General features: G+C 39.7%; 2 protein-coding genes across 10 annotated transcripts in view; one reads left to right on the top strand and one right to left on the bottom strand.

Annotated features, from left to right (window-relative positions):
* Window positions 1-16,207, top strand: part of LOC126272915 (uncharacterized) — a 211,172-nt gene extending 194,965 nt beyond the window's left edge. For all 5 annotated transcript variants that reach the window (XM_049976200.1, XM_049976201.1, XM_049976203.1 and 2 more), the window contains 2 exons: window positions 15,129-15,283; window positions 15,662-16,207. In XM_049976200.1, the coding sequence (XP_049832157.1) occupies window positions 15,129-15,283; window positions 15,662-15,874 (368 nt within the window). In that variant the 3' untranslated portion in view covers window positions 15,875-16,207. The remainder of the gene's footprint in view (window positions 1-15,128; window positions 15,284-15,661) is intronic.
* A 1,516-nt stretch (window positions 16,208-17,723) lies between these two features.
* Window positions 17,724-20,926, bottom strand: part of LOC126272914 (uncharacterized) — a 194,526-nt gene continuing 191,323 nt past the window's right edge. For all 5 annotated transcript variants that reach the window (XM_049976196.1, XM_049976197.1, XM_049976194.1 and 2 more), the window contains one exon: window positions 17,724-19,348. In XM_049976196.1, coding sequence (XP_049832153.1) covers window positions 17,828-19,348 — 1,521 coding nt within the window. In that variant the 3' untranslated portion in view covers window positions 17,724-17,827. The remainder of the gene's footprint in view (window positions 19,349-20,926) is intronic.

A 20,926-nucleotide genomic window follows, 5' to 3' on the forward strand; every position in this document is an offset into this window, starting at 1 on the left:
AATTATATCTAAAACAAAGATGATGTGACTTACCATACAAAAGCGCTGGCAGGTCGATAGACGCACAAACAAACACAAACATACACACAAAATTCTAGCTTTCGCAACCAACGGTTGCTTCTTCAGGAAAGAGGGAAGGAGGGGGAAAGACGAAAGGATGTGGGTTTTAAGGGGAGAGGGTAAGGAGTCATTCCAATTCCGGGAGCAGAAAGACTTACCTTAGGGGGAAAAAAGGACAGGTGTACACTCGCGCGCGCACACACACACACACACACACACACACATATCCATCCGCACGTACACAGACACAAGCAGACATTTGTAAAGGCAAAGAGTTTGGGCAGAGATGTCAGTCGAGGCGGAAGTACAGAGGCAAAGAAGTTGTTGAAAGACAGGTGAGGTATGAGCGGCGGCAACTTGAAATTAGCGGAGGTTGAGGCCTGGCGGATATCGAAAAGAGAGGATGTACTGAAGAGTAAGTTCCCATCTCTGGAGTTCTGACAGGTTGGTGTTAGTGGGAAGTATCCAGATAACTCGGACGGTGTAACATTGTGCCAAGATGTGCTGGCCGTACACCAAGGCATGTTTAGCCACAGGGTGATCCTCATTACAAACAAACACTGTCTGCCTGTGTCCATTCATGCGAATGGACAGTTTGTTGCTGGTCATTCCCACATAGAAAGCTTCACAGTGTGGGCAGGTCAGTTGGTAAATCACATGGATGCTTTCACACGTGGCTCTGCCTTTGATCGTGTACATCTTCCGGGTTACAGGACTTGGAGTAGGTGGTGGTGGGAGGGTGCATGGGACAGGTTTTACACCGGGGGCAGTTACAAGGGTAGGAGCCAGAGGGTAGGGAAGGTGGTTTGGGCATTTCATAGGGTTGAACTAAGAGGTTACGAAGGTTAGGTGGATGGTGGAAAGACACTCTTGGTGGAGTTGGGAGGATTTCATGAAGGATGGATCTCATTTCAGGGCAGGATTTGAGGAAGTTGTATCCCTGCTGGAGAGCCACATTCAGAGTCTGATCCAGTCCCGGAAAGTGTCCTGTCACAAGTGGGGCACTTTTGTGGTTCTTCTGTGGGAGGTTCTGGGTTTGAGGGGATGAGGAAGTGGCTCTGGTTATTTGCTTCTGTACCAGGTCGGGAGGGTAGTTGCGCGATGCAAAAGCTGTTTTCAGGTTGCGCGATGCAAAAGCTGTTTTCAGGTTGTTAGTGTAATGGTTCAAGGATTCCGGACTGGAGCAGATTCGTTTGCCACGAAGACCTAGGCTGAAGGGAAGGGACTGTTTGATGTGGAATGGGTGGCACCTCTCATAATGGAGGTACTGTTGCTTGTTGGTGGGTTTGATGTGGACGGACGTGTGAAACTGGCCATTGGACAGAGGAAGGTCAACATCAAGGAAAGTGGCATGGGTTTTGGAGTAGGACCAGTGAATCTGATGGAACCAAAGGAATTGAGGTTGGAGAGGAAATTCCTACTCCCAACATCACCACTGCTGAAGCCCAAGCTATCCGTGACCTGAAGGCTGACCGATCCATCGTCATTCTTCCGGTGGGCAAGGGTTCCACGACAGTGGTACTTGATCGTCAGGAGTATGTGGCTGAGGGACTGTGTCAGCTTTGAGACAACACCACATACAAAGCTTGCCAAGGTAATCCCATTCCTGAGGTCCAGGCGAAGCTTCAAGGAATCCTCAGAACCTTGGCCCCCTACAAAACCTTTCACCTGACTCCATCAACCTCCTAACCCCACCGACACCCCGTACCCCTACCTTCTACCTTCTACCTTCTTCCTAAATTTCACAAACCCAATCATCCGGGCTGCCCCATTGTAGCTGGTTACCAAGCCCCCACAGAACGTATGTTTGTCTACATAGACCAACACCTTCAACCCATTACATGCAGTCTCACATCCTTCATCAAGGACACCAACCACTTTCTCGAACGCCTGGAATCCTTACACAATCTGTTACCCACGGAAACCACCCTTGTATTCATTGATGCCACTTCCTTATACACAAATATTCTGCACGTCCAGGGCCTTGCTGCGATGGAGCACTTCCTTTCACGCCGATCACCTGCCACTCTATCTAAAACCTCTTTCCTCATTACCTTAGGCAGCTTCATTCTGACCCACAACTTCTTCACTTTTAAGGCCAGACATACCAACAATTAAAGGGAACAGCCATGGGCACCAGGATGGCCCCCTCGTACGCCAACCTATTCAAGGGTTGCTTAGAGGAAGCCTTCTTGGTTACCCAGGCCTGCCAACCCAAAGTTTGGTTCAGATTTATTGATGACATCTTCATGATCTGGACTCACAGTGAAGAACAACTCCAGAATTTCCTCTCCAACCTCAACTCCTTTGGTTCCATCAGATTCACCTGGACCTACTCCAAAACCCATGCCACTTTCCTTGACGTTGACCTCCATCTGTCCAATGGCCAGCTTCACACGTCCATCCACATCAAACCCACCAACAAGCAACAGTACCTCCATTATGACAGCTGCCACCCATTCCACATCAAACAGTCCCTTCCCTACAGCCTAGGTCTTCATGCAAACGAATCTGCTCCAGTCCGGAATCTTTGAACCATTACACCAACCACCTGAAAACAGCTTTTGCACCCCACAACTACCCTCCCGACCTGGTACAGAAGCAAATAACCGGAGCCACTTCCTCATCCCCTCAAACCCAGAACCTCCCAGAGAAGAACCACAAAAGTGCCACACTTGTGATAGGATACTTTCCGGGACTGGATCAGTCTCTGAATGTGGCTCTCCAGCAGGGATACAACTTCCTCAAATCCTGCCCTGAAATGAGATCCATCCTTCATGAAATCCTCCCAACTCCACCAAGAACGTCTTTCCGCCATCCACCTAACCTTCGTAACCTCTTAGTTCATCCCTATGAAATGCCCAAACCACCTTCCCTACCCTCTGGCTCCTACCCTTGCAACTGCCCCCGGTGTAAAACCTGTCCCATGCACCCTCCCACCACCACCTACGCCAGTCCTGTAACCCGGAAGATGTACACGATCAAAGGCAGAGCCACGTGTGAAAGCATCCATGTGATTTACTAACTGACCTGCCCACACTGTGAAGCTTTCTATGTGGGAATGACCAGCAACAAACTGTCCATTCGCATGAATGGACACAGGCAGACAGTGTTTGTTGGTAATGAGGATCACCCTGTGGCTAAACATGCCTTGGTGTACGGCCAGCACATCTTGGCACAATGTTACACCGTCCGAGTTATCTGGATACTTCCCACTAACACCAACCTGTCAGAACTCTGGAGATGGGAACTTACCCTTCAGTATATCCTCTCTTCTCGATATCCGTGAGGCCTCAACCTCTGCTAATTTCAAGTTGCCGCCGCTCATACCTCACCTGTCTTTCAACAACTTCTTTGCCTCTGTACTTCCGCCTCGACTGACATCTCTGCCCAAACTGTTTGTCTTTACAAATGTCTGCTTGTGTCTGAGTATGTGCGGATGGACATGTGTGTGTGTGCACGTGAGTGTATACCTATCTTATTTTCCCCCTAAGATAAGTCTTTCCGCACCCGGAATTGGAATGACTCCTTACCCTCTTCCTTAAAGCCACATCATATCATCTTTCCCTCTCCTTCCCTCTTTCCTGAAGATGCAACCGTTGGTTGCGAAAGCTAGAATTTTGTATGTATGTTTGTGTTTATTTGTGTGTCTATCGACCTGCCAGCGTTTTTGTTTGGTAAGTCACATCATCTTTGTTTTTTAATATATATATAATTATTTACTAATAACCAATTAGTTCAGTGAAATAATATAAATGGCTAGTAATTTCCTTTTGTTGCCCTATTTGTTCAGTAACCTTTCCCTTCCTACAATGATATTTTTTGGTTTTTATACTCATAGTTTGAGAGCCCTCATATTTTCCTCTTATGCGAGTAAATTTTAAACAATACCTTGTTTCACTGATATTTTCTCTTAGCTCATTTTTCCAATAAGTATACCAAGCAAATTAATATAAAAGCTTTTGGAACTATTGTGACCAATCTTCTTCCCACCAAGGGTATTTGTTATTACTTCACTGGAAGAAATATTGATACAAAAATATAGAAGAAAAAAAAAAGTGGCATTACAGCACTTTTTGTTTCAGCGTGAGAAAATGTGTAGTTTTAAGTGAGAAAAAATGATTAGTTATATCATCTTCGAACAGCAATCCTCTTCCCCAGCCTCCAATCCTCCGATAGTGTTTCAGGTCAGATTCCATATTCAAATGGCAACACACATTTCTTATGTAAGTAACAGCTTGTTTACTAGAAGACTGCTCTTCACACCAGTACTGCCAGTAGTTGAAAATTTTGACAAAAGTTTGAATTCAGTGGCAGGTATTTACTTGTTTCTGGTTGATGCCAAAATAAGCTACAAGCACATTGTGTCCAGAATAATTATATTTATTGTAATTCATTTAATAATGGAAAATCCAAGATGGAATAGTGACAATACTATTAAAAGGAAAGAGTGCTACTTACCATACAGCGGATATGTTGAATTGCAGACAGGCACAACAAAAAATACTATGCCTTCTAGCCATAAGCTTGTGTGTTTAGTAGCCTTTTTGTTGTGCTTGTCTCAACGTCTCTGCTTTATGGTGAGTTGCAGTTTTTTATCAGATTTTATTTAGTCATCAACCACAAAAAAGTAGATTTAAACAATGGAAAACCCAGAATGGATAGAATAATGACATTATTATGAAAAGGATAGTTGCTACTGAGCGTCTCTGCTACATGGTATGTGTCAACTATCCTTTTCATAATATTGTCAAAAAAAGTGGATTTGCAGGCATCATGTCACAGAAGCCTGAAAAACACATGATGATTCCACTATTGCAAGAGGGGCTCTGTTTTACCTCCCTCTACACTGCCCCTCTATCTGACAAGTAAAGTATGCTTCCTTTCTGTCATGAGAGTCCCATTCAATGTGTGTTGTTGTTGTTGTGGGTGCTCTGCTTAGTAGTATAATCACCTCTAACTAAAGAAATTAATGCGTGAATCTTGCCAAGTTTGTTCGTTGAAAACACTTAAAAACTAGCAGATCCTATCTAAACAGCTCATCCACTGGAAAACTTTTCTGCTCAAATCTTAGTGATCTCAAGAGCGCATTGTACAACCCATCACCACAGTGTTACACTTATCTTAGAGCTGTAAAATTTTGAAAATTGGTACTCTGAGGTGCTATATTTATTCTTATAATGACTGTGGTCTACTACTTTAGTTAGACATTTGTCAAGATGTTAATTTTTCTTATACATTTTAAAATTAGAAATCTATAAAAAAAATTTGAAATACAAAAAGCCACTTGTCAAATTCTGAAAATTTCTTTGTGCGCCATTTTCAGTATCAACTTTGCCCATTATTCTTGTCTTTCTCTTTGTAATTTATGAATACATTTTGAATGTGTTGATCTGAGTCTATCTTTTCAAAATCGCGTGGTACTTTTTACACAAAAGGTGCTGCATTGATATCAAAATGTTTCAACTATTTTGAAACTATCTTCATTAACAGTTATAAATACATCATAAACAACTGTGCATAGAGCTTATCAAACAACTACTTATATTGTGTCAGAAGTAAAATTCAATCGAGAAAACTGTAAGACCACAAAGGGACAAAGTATCTGGCCGGTACTCATCTTTTTTAATAGAATCTGATGTATTGAACGAAAAGTAAAGCAGAAAGAAATAGTCAGTCACTTACTGTATTCATCTTTTGACCCCCATCTACAATTTTTACTCCAACATTTCCCTCCAGTACTTAATTGGTGATCCCTTGATGTTTCACAACGTCCTACCAACAGATCCCTTTTTCTAGTCAGGATGTGCCACAAATTTCTTTTCATCCCAGTTCTATTCAGTACCTCCTCATAGCTTACGTGATCCACCCACTTAAATCTTCAGCATTCTTCTGCAGCACCACATTTCAAAAACTTCTGTTCTCTTCTTTCTAAACTGCTTGTTGTCCATCTATCACTTCCACACATGGCTACACTCCAGACAAATACAGGTTGTATCAAAGGCCCACCCAATTAAAAAATATATATCATAACTATTATGTTGTTTGAGATACACGTGTGAACAACGTACTGTTGGAAAGAGCAAACTCTCAAGTTTTACATGGTTCCCGCTTGGTAGCAGCTGTGCGCACCGACTTCAGTTCTAGTAAAAATGGTGTCGGGACAACAGAAAGTGTTTTGTGTTCTATGTTTTGTGCAGTGCGGATCAGTAATAACTTTTTAGCGCAAGTTTCAAACTAGGTATGGTGTGGATCCTCCTATAGCACAGAGCAGTAGAGGATGGTATGAACAATTCTGGGAAACTGGTTGTTTGTGTAAAGAAAAATCACTTGGCGCTCTCTGAGTGTCTGAAGCAGATGTTGAATGCATCCGTCAAAGTTCCATAAGGGGTCCGCAGGAATCAGTTTGCCGTGGAGCTTGACATCTCAACATGCCCCTGATGTCAATCTGCCATGTGTTACCTCAACATTTACACATGAAACCATACAAAATTCAGCTCTTTGTGAATGTGATAAACAACAACGTGTGAAGTTCTGTAATTTGGCGAAATGGAGGATGACAGTTTTCTTCCATGCCTAGTGTTTAGAGACGAGGCAACATTCCATTTAAATGGAAAGGCAAATCGTCATAATGTGAGAATATGAGGAATGGAATGACCACATGAAGTTGAACAACATGAGAGGGACTCGCCAAAATTTAATGTGCTTTGTGCAGTTTTATGGGAAAAGATGTAAGATCCATTTTTCTTTGCCGAGAACACTTGTTACAGAAGGCACATATCTCGATATGCTTCAGTACTTTATTTTCCCACAGTTGGAGACCGACTCAAATGACTTCATTTACCAACAGGATGGGACACTGCCAACACTGGCATCTGGAAGTATGGGAATTTTAAAATCAAAGATTACTGAATGATGGATCAGTCACACTGAACCAAATGATTCAGCCTTACATTACTGGTCTCCAAGGTCACCAGATCCGACTTTATGTGACTGTCTCTTGCAGGGGTTACAAAAGTATCTGTTTATATGCCTCTTGTTATCAACAACAATGAATGAACTGAGACATCGCATAACAGCAGCTGTGAAAGCTGTTACTCGAGACATGATCGCTCCACTGTGGGAATAATTTGAATACCGCATTGACAGTGCCATGCACCTCAAGGTAGAGGATTCTTTTTGATATATCCTATACTTTAGAAAGGGTACGCAGGTGAAAAAGAATCCATGTTGAGAGGGACAGAGGGCACCTCTGTCGTGAGAAAAAGCTTCTCTCATCCTCAAAACCACACCCTTTCTCCTTCTTGAAGAAGCAACATAAAAGTCTGGGAAGCTGGCAATATTTTCTTCTACTCTTCAATAATTGGGGAGCACCAAGGAAGCATCCAAACAGGTTGATCAACTGCTGATCAGATTTTTGTCTTAGAGCAGGTCTGTAAGAAAATGTATGAATACAGCCAGGAATTAACGGCACAAAATCTATGGTGGTTAATGTGCAATGGAAATGAAGTCCCATGCTTCTTGACAGAGCATAGGGGAATGATGGGGGAGACCTGCACCGTTGTACTAGGCCTTCCTCCGACCATAATGGGGATGGATGATGATGACGATGATGATGATGGACACAGCAACACTCAGTCATCTCGGTGCAGGTGAAAATCCCTGACCTGTCGGGAATCTAACTTAGAGCCCCATGCTCGGGAAGGGAGAACCCTACCATGAGACAACGGTGCGGATGATAAAGCTTCCCAGTGCATAAAGGATTACGACAAGGAGGTGGATTACCATCTCCTCCTTTCAGTCTGGTAATCAAAAAGATAATGCAGGAATTCAACAAAGAGAATATTGCCTACAACAAAGAGAATATTGCCTGTTTGGCCTCTGCAGAATGGTATTGTACTAATAGCATTCACACGAGAAGAACTTAAAAAAGCATTCAGACTCTGGAAGCTATGGCATCAAGGTTCGGGCTACAAATCAGTAGTGAAAAAATTGAGTACATGGCAATATGAAGAGAGCTCCTGCACTACCACCATCTAACAGCAAACTGTGCCAGGTATAAGCATGTAAAAGAATTCAGAATATCTTGGACTGTTTTTACTGAAGAAACAAACTGAAGTGGAGATTACAGCAAGACTGCAGAGAGGGAAACAGATGTTATTTTTCCCTAAAACCTGTATTAAAGTGAAGAAGCATATCACAACAACTAAAATATACAAAACATTAATAAATCCAGTAGTACTATATGCTTGTCAAATGTGGAGCACCCGAAAACAAGACTTTCAGACTGCTTAATCTGATAGAAAGGTCCTGAGGAAAATACATGCACGTCTGAGATCCAACTATATGTGAATGGAGAAGGAGCCACAGTACAGAACTAGATCTACAAAACAGGCCTAAAATGACTGGAGTGATGAAAAGCATAAGACTCCAATGGACTGGACACGCAGGAAAAATGGGAGAAACAAGACAGCCATAAACTACAATCAAATGGATCCCATCAGTCAGCAGACCAGTGAGAAGATCTAAGAAGACATGGAGGGATAGTGTAAGACAAGACTTGCTGCAGCTGGGAGTCTTGGAGACAGATGGCAGAAGACTGAAGCAGATGGAGAGCCTTAACTGTGACATCACACAGACATCTGGGCCTGATTGTAAAAAGAAGTGAACAAATGACCAAGTCTGATTAGAACTCTCATAATGAAGGTTCCACACAAAATTAATTACGTATAAAAATGGTTTATCCATCCTGGGAATTGAGACACTTGACAGATTTTGCCTGTTGTTAATATCAATACTGGCAAACGAATCGGTCCCAGGAATTCCACAAACATATCAGAATCTCTACAGCAATTCCTGAGACTAGGCTGTACATACAAAAAGAAGTGAGCAGAAGACATTAGTTTATATATGTACAGAGAGATTAGATTTAATAAATTATGTTTTATTTACTTACTAAAACATGACTACTACTTACATTTATGTTTGCATGCAGTAATATTTTTATCTTACACTTTTCACAGATGATGAATGTGAAGTTAGTTCTAATGCCAAAAACACTTTTTTATGAGACAGAATCACAATTTAGCAATTTTCAGGTTTTTTGTTCGTTACTTGTACTGTGAAACCTTTATTCTTGCAAAATTCCGTAAGTCTAGATAAACAGGAAGTACCCTATATGTTTTGATGAGTGAGTCTGCAAGTATCAAAATATGTGACATAAATGGCAGTATCGTTTGATTGCACTGACTTAGAACCTTACGTTATTGCACCACCCAGGGATCATAGGCCATAGCATGTGACGAAGTTCAACTTTATGCATCTACATAGATACTCCGCAAGCTACCGTACGGTGCATGTAGCACTGCTAGTCGTTTCCTTTCCTGTTCTACTCACAAATAGAGCAAGGGATAAACAATGTTGCATTCTCTCCAGGGATTCCCATTTCATCTCGAAGCATCTCCGTAACACTTGTGTTCATCAAACCTACCGGTAACAAATCTAGCAGCCTACCTCAGAACTGCTTCAATGTCTTCCTTCAATCTGACCTTCTACTCAAGAATAGGCTGCAGCAGCACCCTATATGCAGTCTCCGCTATAGGTGAACCACTGTTTCCTAAAATTCTCCCAATAAACCAAAGTCAACCACTCTCCTTCCCTACCACAGTTCTCACATGCTCGTTCCACCTCATATCACTTTCAAATGTTATGCCCAGATATTTAAAAGACTTGACTGTGTCAAGCAGGGCACTAATAATACTGTATCTGAACATTACTGGTTTTTTCTTCATACTCATCTGCATTAACTTATATTTTTCCACACTTAGGGCTTGCTTGCCATTCATCACACCAATTGGAAATTTTGTCTGTCGTCATCTTGTATCTTCGTACACTACACTCACTCACTCACTCAGCTTTGACACCTAACTGTACACTATGGCATCATCAGCAAACAACCGCTGATTGCTGCCCACCCTGTCCACCAATTATATTCTTGTATATAGAGAACAACAGTGTTCGTATCACACTTCCCTGTGCACACCTGATGATACCCTTGTCTTCCACTCCTGAGAAGAAGGGGTCTTAACAGTCGACCAGACGAGGGACAACAGAGTGATTCTATACAGGTTCTGGTTTTCCTGACAGGTGTGGAACCCTAAAAAGCCAATACTTTTAATTGTTTGCATTGGTAGTTCACTTTCTGATATAAGAACTGGCCAGCCATTCTGTTCTCATTTTAATCACCTATCTTATGCATCTTGTCTGTATCATTTGTGTGCAATAATATAAAATACATCCTGTTTCATATTACTGTTATTCCATCCTAAATTTTCTGTTTTATTTCTGTGTGCAGTCCTGAAGTACTTTCACAGGAGGTCTGATAGAATGTTGATTGTTAACAATAATTTAAATAATTTTATCTCATTTTATTATCCTTGGAATAAATGAAAAGGATGATGATAATAATAATAACTGCTCCACTCAATGATAAACATTTGAAAACAATTAAAAACTAGATAATGCACCCTGTCCTCATTGCTGCTTTGTGTGTCTGTATTGGTTGTGTCTAGTCAATGACCCACATCTCAGTTTATAAGATTATTTTAACATTTTATACTACCTGTGATTAACCTTTGTTTTTATTGTCTCTCAGACTGCTGTTTCTAATACAATTTTCTGGTCAGTAACATCAGTCTTCCAAGTAATTACGTAGTAATTTACCATTTTGAAATAAAACAAGAAATCAAAATAATATTCAAAACTTCATCCATAAAACTTATTCTTAGCTCTGAGAAGCAATCTTCTTTTTAGCCGGCTTGTAAGACATAAAAACAAATTATCGAACAAAATTTCCTGTGTGTTATTGCTGTTACATTTTTATGCTATGATCATTTTCATTAATACTTTTATGTTGTTTGACAGTATTTGATAGATTTCAGATTTCGCTCTCATCTATGAAGCTTGTGATGCAGTACAGCAATAAAACATGGGAAGAGTGACAATATGTGATTAAATGGAAGTAACACAAAGAGGAAAAGATAATACAATAATAATATAGATTAGAATAGAAAATGAAAGTTAACAAAAATGAAAGACGCCCTCACCAGGAGGTATACGCGGACAAGAAGGGGGGGGGGGGGGGGGGCAATTAGCGGATTTTTCCCAGATTTCCCGGTTAAAAATGCACTTAATAAACGTCTTACAAGGTAAAAAATACACTTTTTTCATGGTAATTGACAGTATGCTTTCCCTTGGAGCTGTAAAAATATCAATTAATTGAATGGTAAAGGTTTTATACACTGATGTGGAACTTCAGAGGGGGAAGGGTAAGTTTTGGAAAGATCTGGGGTGTGCAGCAACATTTACACTGCAAATTTTCATATTACGATATGCTGTATATTTTTGTATTCGTATTACGAAAGTATAGATTCTAAACAGCACATTAGTTTCTGAAACATTGAAATTGTAGATCAACACCTTCAACCCATTACACGCAGTCTCCCATCCTTCATCAAAGACACCAACCACTTTCTCGAACGCCTGGAATCCGTACCCAGTCTGTTACCCCCAGAAACCATCCTGGTAACCATTGATGCCACTTCCCTATACACAAATATCCCGCACGTCCAGGGCCTCGCTGCAATGGAGCACTTCCTTTCACCCCGATCACCTGCCACCCTACCTAAAACCTCTTTCCTCGTCACCTTAGCCAGCTTCATCCTGACCCACAACTTCTTCACTTTTGAAGGCCAGACATACCAACAATTAAAGGGAACAGCCATGGGTACCAGGATGGCCCCCTCGTATGCCAACCTATTTATGGGTCGCTTAGAGGAAGCCTTTTTGGTTACCCAAGCCTGCCAACCCAAAGTTTGGTACAGATTTATTGATGACATCTTCATGATCTGGACTCACAGTGAAGAACAACTCCAGAATTTCCTCTCCAACCTCAACTCCTTTGGTTCCATCAGATTCACCTGGTCCTACTCCAAATCCCATGCCACTTTCCTAGATGTTGACCTTCATCTGTCCAATGGCCAGCTGCACACATCCGTCCACATCAAACCCACCAACAAGCAACAGTACCTCCATTATGACAGCTGCCACCCATTCCATATCAAACGGTCCCTTCCCTACAGCCTAGGCCTTCGTGGCAAACGAATCTGCTCCAGTCCTGAATCCCTCGACCATTACACCAACAACCTGAAAACAGCTTTCGCATCCCGCAACTACCCTCCCAACCTGGTACAGAAGCAGATAACCAGAGCCACTTCCTCATCCCTTCAAACCCAGAACCTCTCACAGAAGAACCCCAAAAGTGCCCCACTTGTAACAGAATACTTCCCGGGACTGGATCAGACCTTGAATGTGGCTCTCCAGCAGGGATACGACTTCCTAAAATCCTGCCCCGAAATGAGATCCATCCTTCATGAAATCCTCCCCACTCCACCAAGAGTGTCTTTCCGCCGTCCACCTAACCTTCGTAACCTCTTGGTTCATCCCTATGAAATCCCCAAACCACCTCCCCTACCCTCTGGCTCCTACCCTTGCAACCGCCCCCGGTGTAAAACCTGTCCTATGCACCCTCCCACCACCACCTACTCCAGTCCTGTAACCCGGAAGGTGTACACGATCAAAGGGAGAGCCACATGTGAAAGCACCCACGTGATTTACCAACTGACCTGCCTGCACTGTGATGCTTTCTATGTGGGAATGACCAGCAACAAACTGTCCATTCGCATGAATGGACACAGGCAGACAGTGTTTGTTGGTAATGAGGATCACCCTGTGGCTAAACATGCCTTGATGCACGGCCAGCACATCTTGGCACAGTGTTACACCGTCCGAGTTATCTGGATACTTCCCACTAACACCAACCTATCCAAACTCCGGAGATGGGAACTCGCCCTTCAGTATATCCTCTCTTCTCGATATCCGCCAGGCCTCAACCTCCGCTAATTTCAAGTTGCCGCCGTTCATACCTCACCTGTCTTTCAACAACTTCTTTGCCTCTGTACTTCCGCCTCGACTGACCTCTCTGCCCTTAACTCTTTGCCTTTAAATATGTCTGCTTGTGTCTGTGTATGTGCGGATGGATGTGTGTGTGTGTGTGTGTGTGTGTGTGTGTGTGTGTGTGTGTGTGTGTGTGTGTGTGTGTGTGTGTGTGCGCGAGTGTACACCTGTCCTTTTTTCCCCTAAGGGAAGTCTTTCCGCTCCCGGGATTGGAATGACTCCTTACCCTCTCCCTTAAAACCCACATCCTTTCATTTTTCCCTCTCCTTCCCTCTTTCCTGACGAAGCAACTGCCAGTTGCGAAAGCTCGTAATTCTGTGTGTTTGTTTGTGTGTTTTGTTCATGTGCCTGTCTGCCGGCGCTTTCCCGCTTGGTAAGTCTTGGAATCTTTGTTTTTAATATAAATAGAAACATTTAATGATTTAAATTAATGTACACAGTGTAGCTACAAGAAAAGTTAAGCTTTCACATATAATAGTGGCCTTTTTTGCGTTTGTTACACTTTTAAGATACATCACACAAATGTGCAACTAAAATTTTAAATGATGACAATGTCTGTTCTTCTGGGCTCTAAATTCTTTTAAGTGGCTAGTCCTCAATATGTTAAGTTTTAAATGAAAGTCAAACACTCTGATTTAAGAAATTCATTGGAAATTCGCACACGTAACCTAATCTATCTTGCATACAAGGAAATTTACTATGAAACTAACACTTTCCAAAGTACCACTAGCAATATTTTCCCATGACCTGTTAGAAATAAATTCGTTTCAGCAGTTGCCAGAGAGCACCAGAAACAGGCATTACTTCACTTGGGCAGCTATGATGATGTAGGAAGTCAATATGTTTGTACATATATAGTATTAAAGGATTTCACATGACATCATAAAAGAAATAGAGCAATGGAATTCCATACACCATACTAAAATACATAATTCAGCTTAAAAGTGCCTATTTTTTATATGTCCAGATACACAATGAAGATTTCAGGACGGTTTTAGGGATGCTCATTTTCTTGGAGTACCAGTACTGTATTATCTGATGTTCCGTTCTTTATTGAGGCATAATGTCGTACATGCCACAAGATGAAAATGTGCAACTTTAACTTCAGTAAGTAGTTGAAACTAGCCAATAGCGCAGAATGAAACACTTTGATTCTAATAAATTGACTACCTCTGGAGGAAAGGTTAATGAAAGCCATATTTATTTAGTAAACTGACAATAACTTCATTATTCTGTAAGGCAACTGACTGCCATAAACATGGAAATAAAATAAGATCGGAAAACTGAAACTAATAACAATTATTTGAATGTATTTTAATTCACTTGATAGCTCCCAACCACAGAAATCTATTTTGTTTTCATATGATGTGAAAAGTGTAAATAAGAGGAAACAGCAAAAGTACTAGACTCAAGCAAGGCTTACGTGGAGAGTAGCCCCCTCCCCACTACAACCCAGACTTCCACGCATATGCGGCAATCTGGCACCATGGGCAGGCCAGAAAAATTTTCTCGGTTAGCATCTGTATGTCCCGGAGCGTGTACATCCTGCTCAGTGAACTATTCCTGATAAAGATCTGTGGAATTTTGAGGTTCATTTTTTTTTTATATGCTGCCTCAGCAACAGTTGCTTCCTTCATTAATGGTGTCCAGTTCTATTAGACCCTTGTGCCTCACAAATAACCACTTTTTTTTTTTACAAGGAAGACAGAAATTTTTACAAAACAATCAACAGCTATCATCTTTCTTCAATTTTTGAAGTGAGCAGTGTTTACAATACACAAATAAAAGAATATGCAAATTAATGGAGTAGGTATTTCTTTATATTAACATCGTAGAAATTCCTGTACCCAAGTTATGTGCTTACTGACTTTACTGTAATATTTGTAAAACGTGATATGTGAAATACACTTTTTAATGGTCAATTTTTCTCCTTATGGACATTTATTTGGGCCACTTATGATCTTCTGAATATTTTCTGATATATATGGAACAGATTCTTCCATTTCTGTGTAACTGAACCCTATTACATAAAAAGTACAACATGTTTCTTACAGGAATTGATAGAATAATGAGCAAGTGCTTATTACCAGAAGTACGGGCCGACTCCTATGAAGTACTTTTTACTCCAGTTTTAAAACCTGGTGACAAACCAGTTGACATTTCAAAAATTCACTTATATGTCATAGAAGTTCGTGTGCATCCCCTTATGGTAAGTACCAGATAATTTTCTTCAAAACACATACCTTCCCGTGCAAGTTGTTTTTTCAGCAAAATCTTTCCAGTTTGTGACCACTTTGCCGTACACATGAATTTTGAAATATGATAATGCAGTTAATGAAGTTGAGAATGACCACAGACGCCAAAGCTTTTTCTTTCTTATGGCATGCATTGTTTCAGCTTGCAGGATTTTTCCTTAATTTACTAGCCCTTTCCCTACCCTCCAATTTTACTACCAACCCCAGTAAATCCATTAGAAGATAGCTGCCTTTCATAGTATGAGAAACTTGCACAGTTTATGAAATGTAGATAATATTGTGTATGGTCGATATATCTGTATTTATGTGAAAGTTGTTTCATTTTATTCCAGCATATGGCTTACGTGGTGTATCAAGGCCGACGTTGTTTCATGAGACAAGATACCAATACAGTTGAATGGACTGTAACACAGAAAAAGAATTATATGATGGAACAAGAGGAAAGAATTTTAGAGGATTCAATTGAGAAATTAAATGAGGATACCAGAAATAATCTACACTTATTAGCAAACCTCATGCAGAAATATGTTATGGATAACAACTGAAGTAACACTCTTTTGTATTAGTAAAGCAAATACTACAAGAGTGAAGTGAGGTTTAACTTAAATATTTTGCAGTGTGTCCATTAAAACTGTTTACTGCTTCTACATGTTCTCTCTGCTTGAATTCCACAATTATAACAAATTGTAAGTGACACTTGTGAAATATCACTAAGCAACTGCAAGGAATGACAACATTGAAGAGAGATTTAATTTCAAATAAAATTATTACTCACATTATAACAAACTGTTAACTGAGGCAAGAAATGAAATGTTATCTGATCTGGCTGTAAAGGCATGTAATAAAATAAACCCAACCCTAATATTTTTCCACACATTTCCTTGTTGGATACGGAATGTGTGTGTGTGTGTGTGTGTGTGTGTGTGTGTGTGTGTGTGTGTGTGTGTGTTTTTTAAGAAGGAAGTAATGACCTGCCAGAGACAAAGAGAGGAAAAAAAAATATGATAAAGTGTGCTATGAAGAGCAGTCATTGTAAGGAAGCAAAAATTGAGGAAAAACCATTAGGTAAAACCCAAGAACATCTATATCTTAAATAAGTTGTGTTTTTTCTTGAACGTTGTGCACAGCAGTCTGCTACTGCCTTAATAAAACACAACTTCTTGTTTCTATTGTCAATGTGGTATGTGAAAACTTTTACAAAAGATATCTGTGTATTAGATTAATACTTACCTCTTTCTCTTTTCATTTCATAACATTAAAGGTAAGATACAAACAACAGAGACATAACTGATTATTTATTACAGTACCAACTGAGATTGCCATGTGTAGCTGCTTCTACCATTAAAATACAGTAGCAAGAGTCAGTGGTGAAGTTGACATGTTATGCTGAAACAAGTGTAAAGTGGTTCCTAATAGCCGAAACCATTAATCAACTGTATTATATCATCACTGTGACTATAATAAATAATCGGTTATAAATTTCAAACAGTTGCTGTATATCTCAATAAATATTATTTCTGCTCAGGAAGTTTGGAGAAGTGTATCAGAAAACCTCTCAATTCACTTGTGATTGTACACAGTTTCTGTCCCTCAAGAAAGCCATGGCAACTTACTTCGAGAGTAAATATTCTTATACAAAATTTTCTAGCATTTTGAATATGCTCTGACAGCAAACAACAGTTTTATTATAAAAACCTTGACATGTTATCAATCAGAGAAAATTTGTTATAACCAAGTTACAATACCATATTTTAACAGAGTCTGTTGTCATAGTTATGTTTACATTGATTACCAATTTCGTTCTTAACTGAACAGCTTCACGTCTGGTAAAATAAATGAAAAGCGTGCTAAGTTTGACCTCATTTAGCTTATCTCAAATATATGAGAGATATACGATACCCATCACAGTTGTAGAGCTGTGCTGCATTACAGCTTACACCAACAATATACAGCGAATGAACCATTCATTGCCCTGCAACTACAACAGTGTTTATTGTATAACTTGTTTTATTTGTTTCGTGTGTTTCAGAGATCAGTTACCAAATTTAAAATGTCTCATTTATTTTATCAGATCTTAAGACTTTTTTTGAAAGAATGAAATGGGTTATCCATTGTAAAAATAAGTGTGAAAATAGACTGCTTTTAAAACAATGTTACAATTTTATTGTGTATTATGTAAGAGAATTTGTTGTTATATATCCTGTCCTGCCCCCTAATTCTAGGCAATCTACAGAAATTTGTTTCAAAGCACCCAAATGTAAATATTAGGAAGTGCAATCAAAAGGTATGTTTCTTTTGGTTTGTTTAAAACAAATTTTCATTTCCTTTTATGGGTTCATATTTTTGATGAAAAATAAATATAACATGGGTTGTTATCATACACTGCACAGTAACTTCTTTCAAAGTATACAATATATTTAAAACATTTTTACATTTTTCTGAAATGAATCATAACTACAATATATACTTTTTTATAAATACACCAGAACAAACATAAATTAGGCAGACACAGTTTCCACCATAGATTTCTTAATAATTTCACCAAAATTTTCATCACAGTCATCTGTCCCACCACTGGAACCTGTGTTATTAGTAACAAGTTGAGCTTTGCTCACATTGCACGATGACTCTGTGCCAGAAGTCATGCTGTTTTGCGGCAACTGTTCTGCTGTCACATTACTATTAAAAGTTGCAGATGGACCCTGCACAGAGTTACTAGACTCTTCAAAGGGAACACCATTTGATGGAGCATTCCCACCATTAATATAAGAATATCGTCCTTGCAGCAACTCTGAGAAAGGTTCCAACTTATTGCTAAGTGAACACACTGTATGTAAATTGGTATAATGATTGTTCTGTACAATGTCTGTTGATACCATGTTTTTACCATTCACATCTCTTGAAGAGATGTGGTCTTGAGAATAGCTTTCCCTTGCACTTGGTACAGAGGAAAATCCATGGTAAACACTGTTGTTTGAAGGGTGTGTTGGATGTTGCTCACTATATTGTGCATTAGATGCATTTAAGTCCACTCTCCCTTTGTAACTTTCACTATCCAGCACTTGAACATCATTTTTTGGACTAAATTCTGAATTGTAAAGTGAACTGTAGTGACCAAAGGAGCCTGTCTGAAGATGGTGGTGTGAAGTGAAAGTGGGAAATGAAGATGAATACGGATGGTACTTTGCTGCCTGGTCATTAGCATAAAGTCCAATAACATCAGATGCTGCAGTCTGTGACTGAGTGTAATTTGTTTGAACAGTTTCACAAAACCCACTGCCTTGCAAAACTGCAGAACCATTAAATCCTCGATTCACATTTGTACTTTGAGTGATATGAAAATTATTATCAGCTCCATACTCATGATGGACAGGACTCTGCAGTTTTCGTTGCTGGTGGAGAGGAATGTTTGAATGGTGGGAGTTGAATTTACTATGATTAACACCATTGCTCTCCAGTTGATCCACTGATAGTTCTGTACTGTTTTCTTCAGAATAGCATTCATCTCTGAACACATACAGATCTAAAGAATCTTCTCTTGCAGGTAAATCCCCTACTATACCTGAATAACTTGAATTTGTTCCCTGAATGTCTGAACTGCTCGATACACGAGATTCTGCTTGTGTTCTGTACTGCACATTGTTGAAGCTTCCAGAATGGACACAAGAGTCTGACTCAATATGTGAACCTACTGCAGCTTCACGTAGTAAATTGCCATTGAACTTACGTGGTGACGCACTGTTTGCAGTACTGACATGCACAGATTTCCCAGAACTTTCATATCTGCTTGAGTTGCACCGTACATGGGTATCTTCACTCCAAGTGACCCTTGGTGACAGATGCCTATGCTTGCTCCCAACGCTTTCTTCATCTTCCAATTTCTGTTTTTTCTCCAACTCCAATCTCATCAAAGTGTGAATGAAGTGTGTGCGTACCCTCACTGGATTAAACTCTATACGTCCACTTGAGTTAGCACAGCCATCTCTTGTACAGCCACATGGAAAATTTAATCGATCAACCTGGAAAAATCCAACAGGAAATGTAAGTAGGATGTAAATGTATAATTTTCTAAATGAAAGCAATTCCACATGAAAGTTAAGAGTTTACCAGCAGTGGTGGTGGTGGTAGTAGTAGTAGTAGTAGTAGTAGTAGTAGTATTATAACTATACATTCATTTTTACAGCCATAGCGTGCATTAATACAATTTTCAATGAATTATTATCTCATGTAACAAGCAGCCTGAAAATAGTGTGTATCATGTTTTGGTACTGCACCATACTGCAAAATAGTGATTAGTATTTACACATGGTCAGACATTTTCAAGGAAATAATTCTATCACATAACCACTGCAACCACTGGCAGCCTAGTGAAGAAGGTGCATAACTGACTCCTGGTAGTGCAACTATTGTATGAAGATTACAAAATTGTAAGTTACAGCAAAGGAGAAACAAAAGATTGGCAAAAGAACCATTGGTTGCTCTGGTACTAGGCCATAAAGCAGTTTCTTGACAAAATTATAATTCTGATTGAAACATTACCTCTTGTGTGGCAGTTGAAAAAACACTGGTTATAAACAGGTGCTGCATTATCATCTTAAATTATAATAGTGATTAATATTTTGAAGTGAGTGCACACACACTACCACTAATCATATTGCCTTGCAACAACAATGTATTTCTGAAAATGCAAATGATCCCAACAGCTGCTGGTCCCTAACAGTGCTGGGGTTTTGCATCCAAGCATTGACTTAAGCCAACATGACAACTGTATATCAGTCAATATTTTTCTGTAATTCCACAATTTCCAGTAATAAATGTAGAAAGCCATCTACATCACTGTCATTTGGGGCAACAAGTTGTGTTACAAACAGATTTAATGTTTTATTACTGAAAACAAAGTAAATGTAGAGTGTTGATCTGATAGAAAATTCCTAGCATTCCTATACATTTTATAACTGCTCCATATAACAGAAGTAAATCTTGAACTTGATGAAAGCTTAAAATGTTCGACAAAGACAAGGAACAACGCACAGGAGGTTGTCACTGTCTTCAAAACTGTATCTCAATTTTTCCATGCCTTTTTCTTTCAGCTCACTTAATGCATATGGTTATTTATCTTGGAATTACTTGTTAGGATTAGTTTCTTTGTCAGCAGATAGAAAAAGTTATGTTAAATTCTAACCAACAAGCTATCTAGGATTGTTGCTTTATCGCTGACAACATACTGTGATTGAAATGACAGATGCCTACAACTGCATTTCTTTAACAGGACAAATGCAATCGACAATTCATGTTCTTTCAGGTCAAAAATATTCTCTCTTAGTGTTTCTGCTCTTCTTGTGTGTAAAGTGCTATTCTGTTTTATCTATTTTGACCACTATATTAACTCCAAGACCTGTCTTCTGCATGCCACTTTCACTCTAGCACTCTAAAAATACAATCATATTTCCTTCAAACTTACTTCAAATTTCTAACACTTTCCCCACTGGAATGCAATGATTACCACTCTTTCAGCTTACTATTCTGAGAGTATGGAAGCATGCTTCCTTTCGATGGCTGCATGCATCAATTCCAAGAGCTACAAATGACATAACACA

Source organism: Schistocerca gregaria, chromosome 5 (assembly GCF_023897955.1).
Source record: "Schistocerca gregaria isolate iqSchGreg1 chromosome 5, iqSchGreg1.2, whole genome shotgun sequence".
NCBI lineage: Eukaryota > Metazoa > Arthropoda > Insecta > Orthoptera > Acrididae > Schistocerca > Schistocerca gregaria.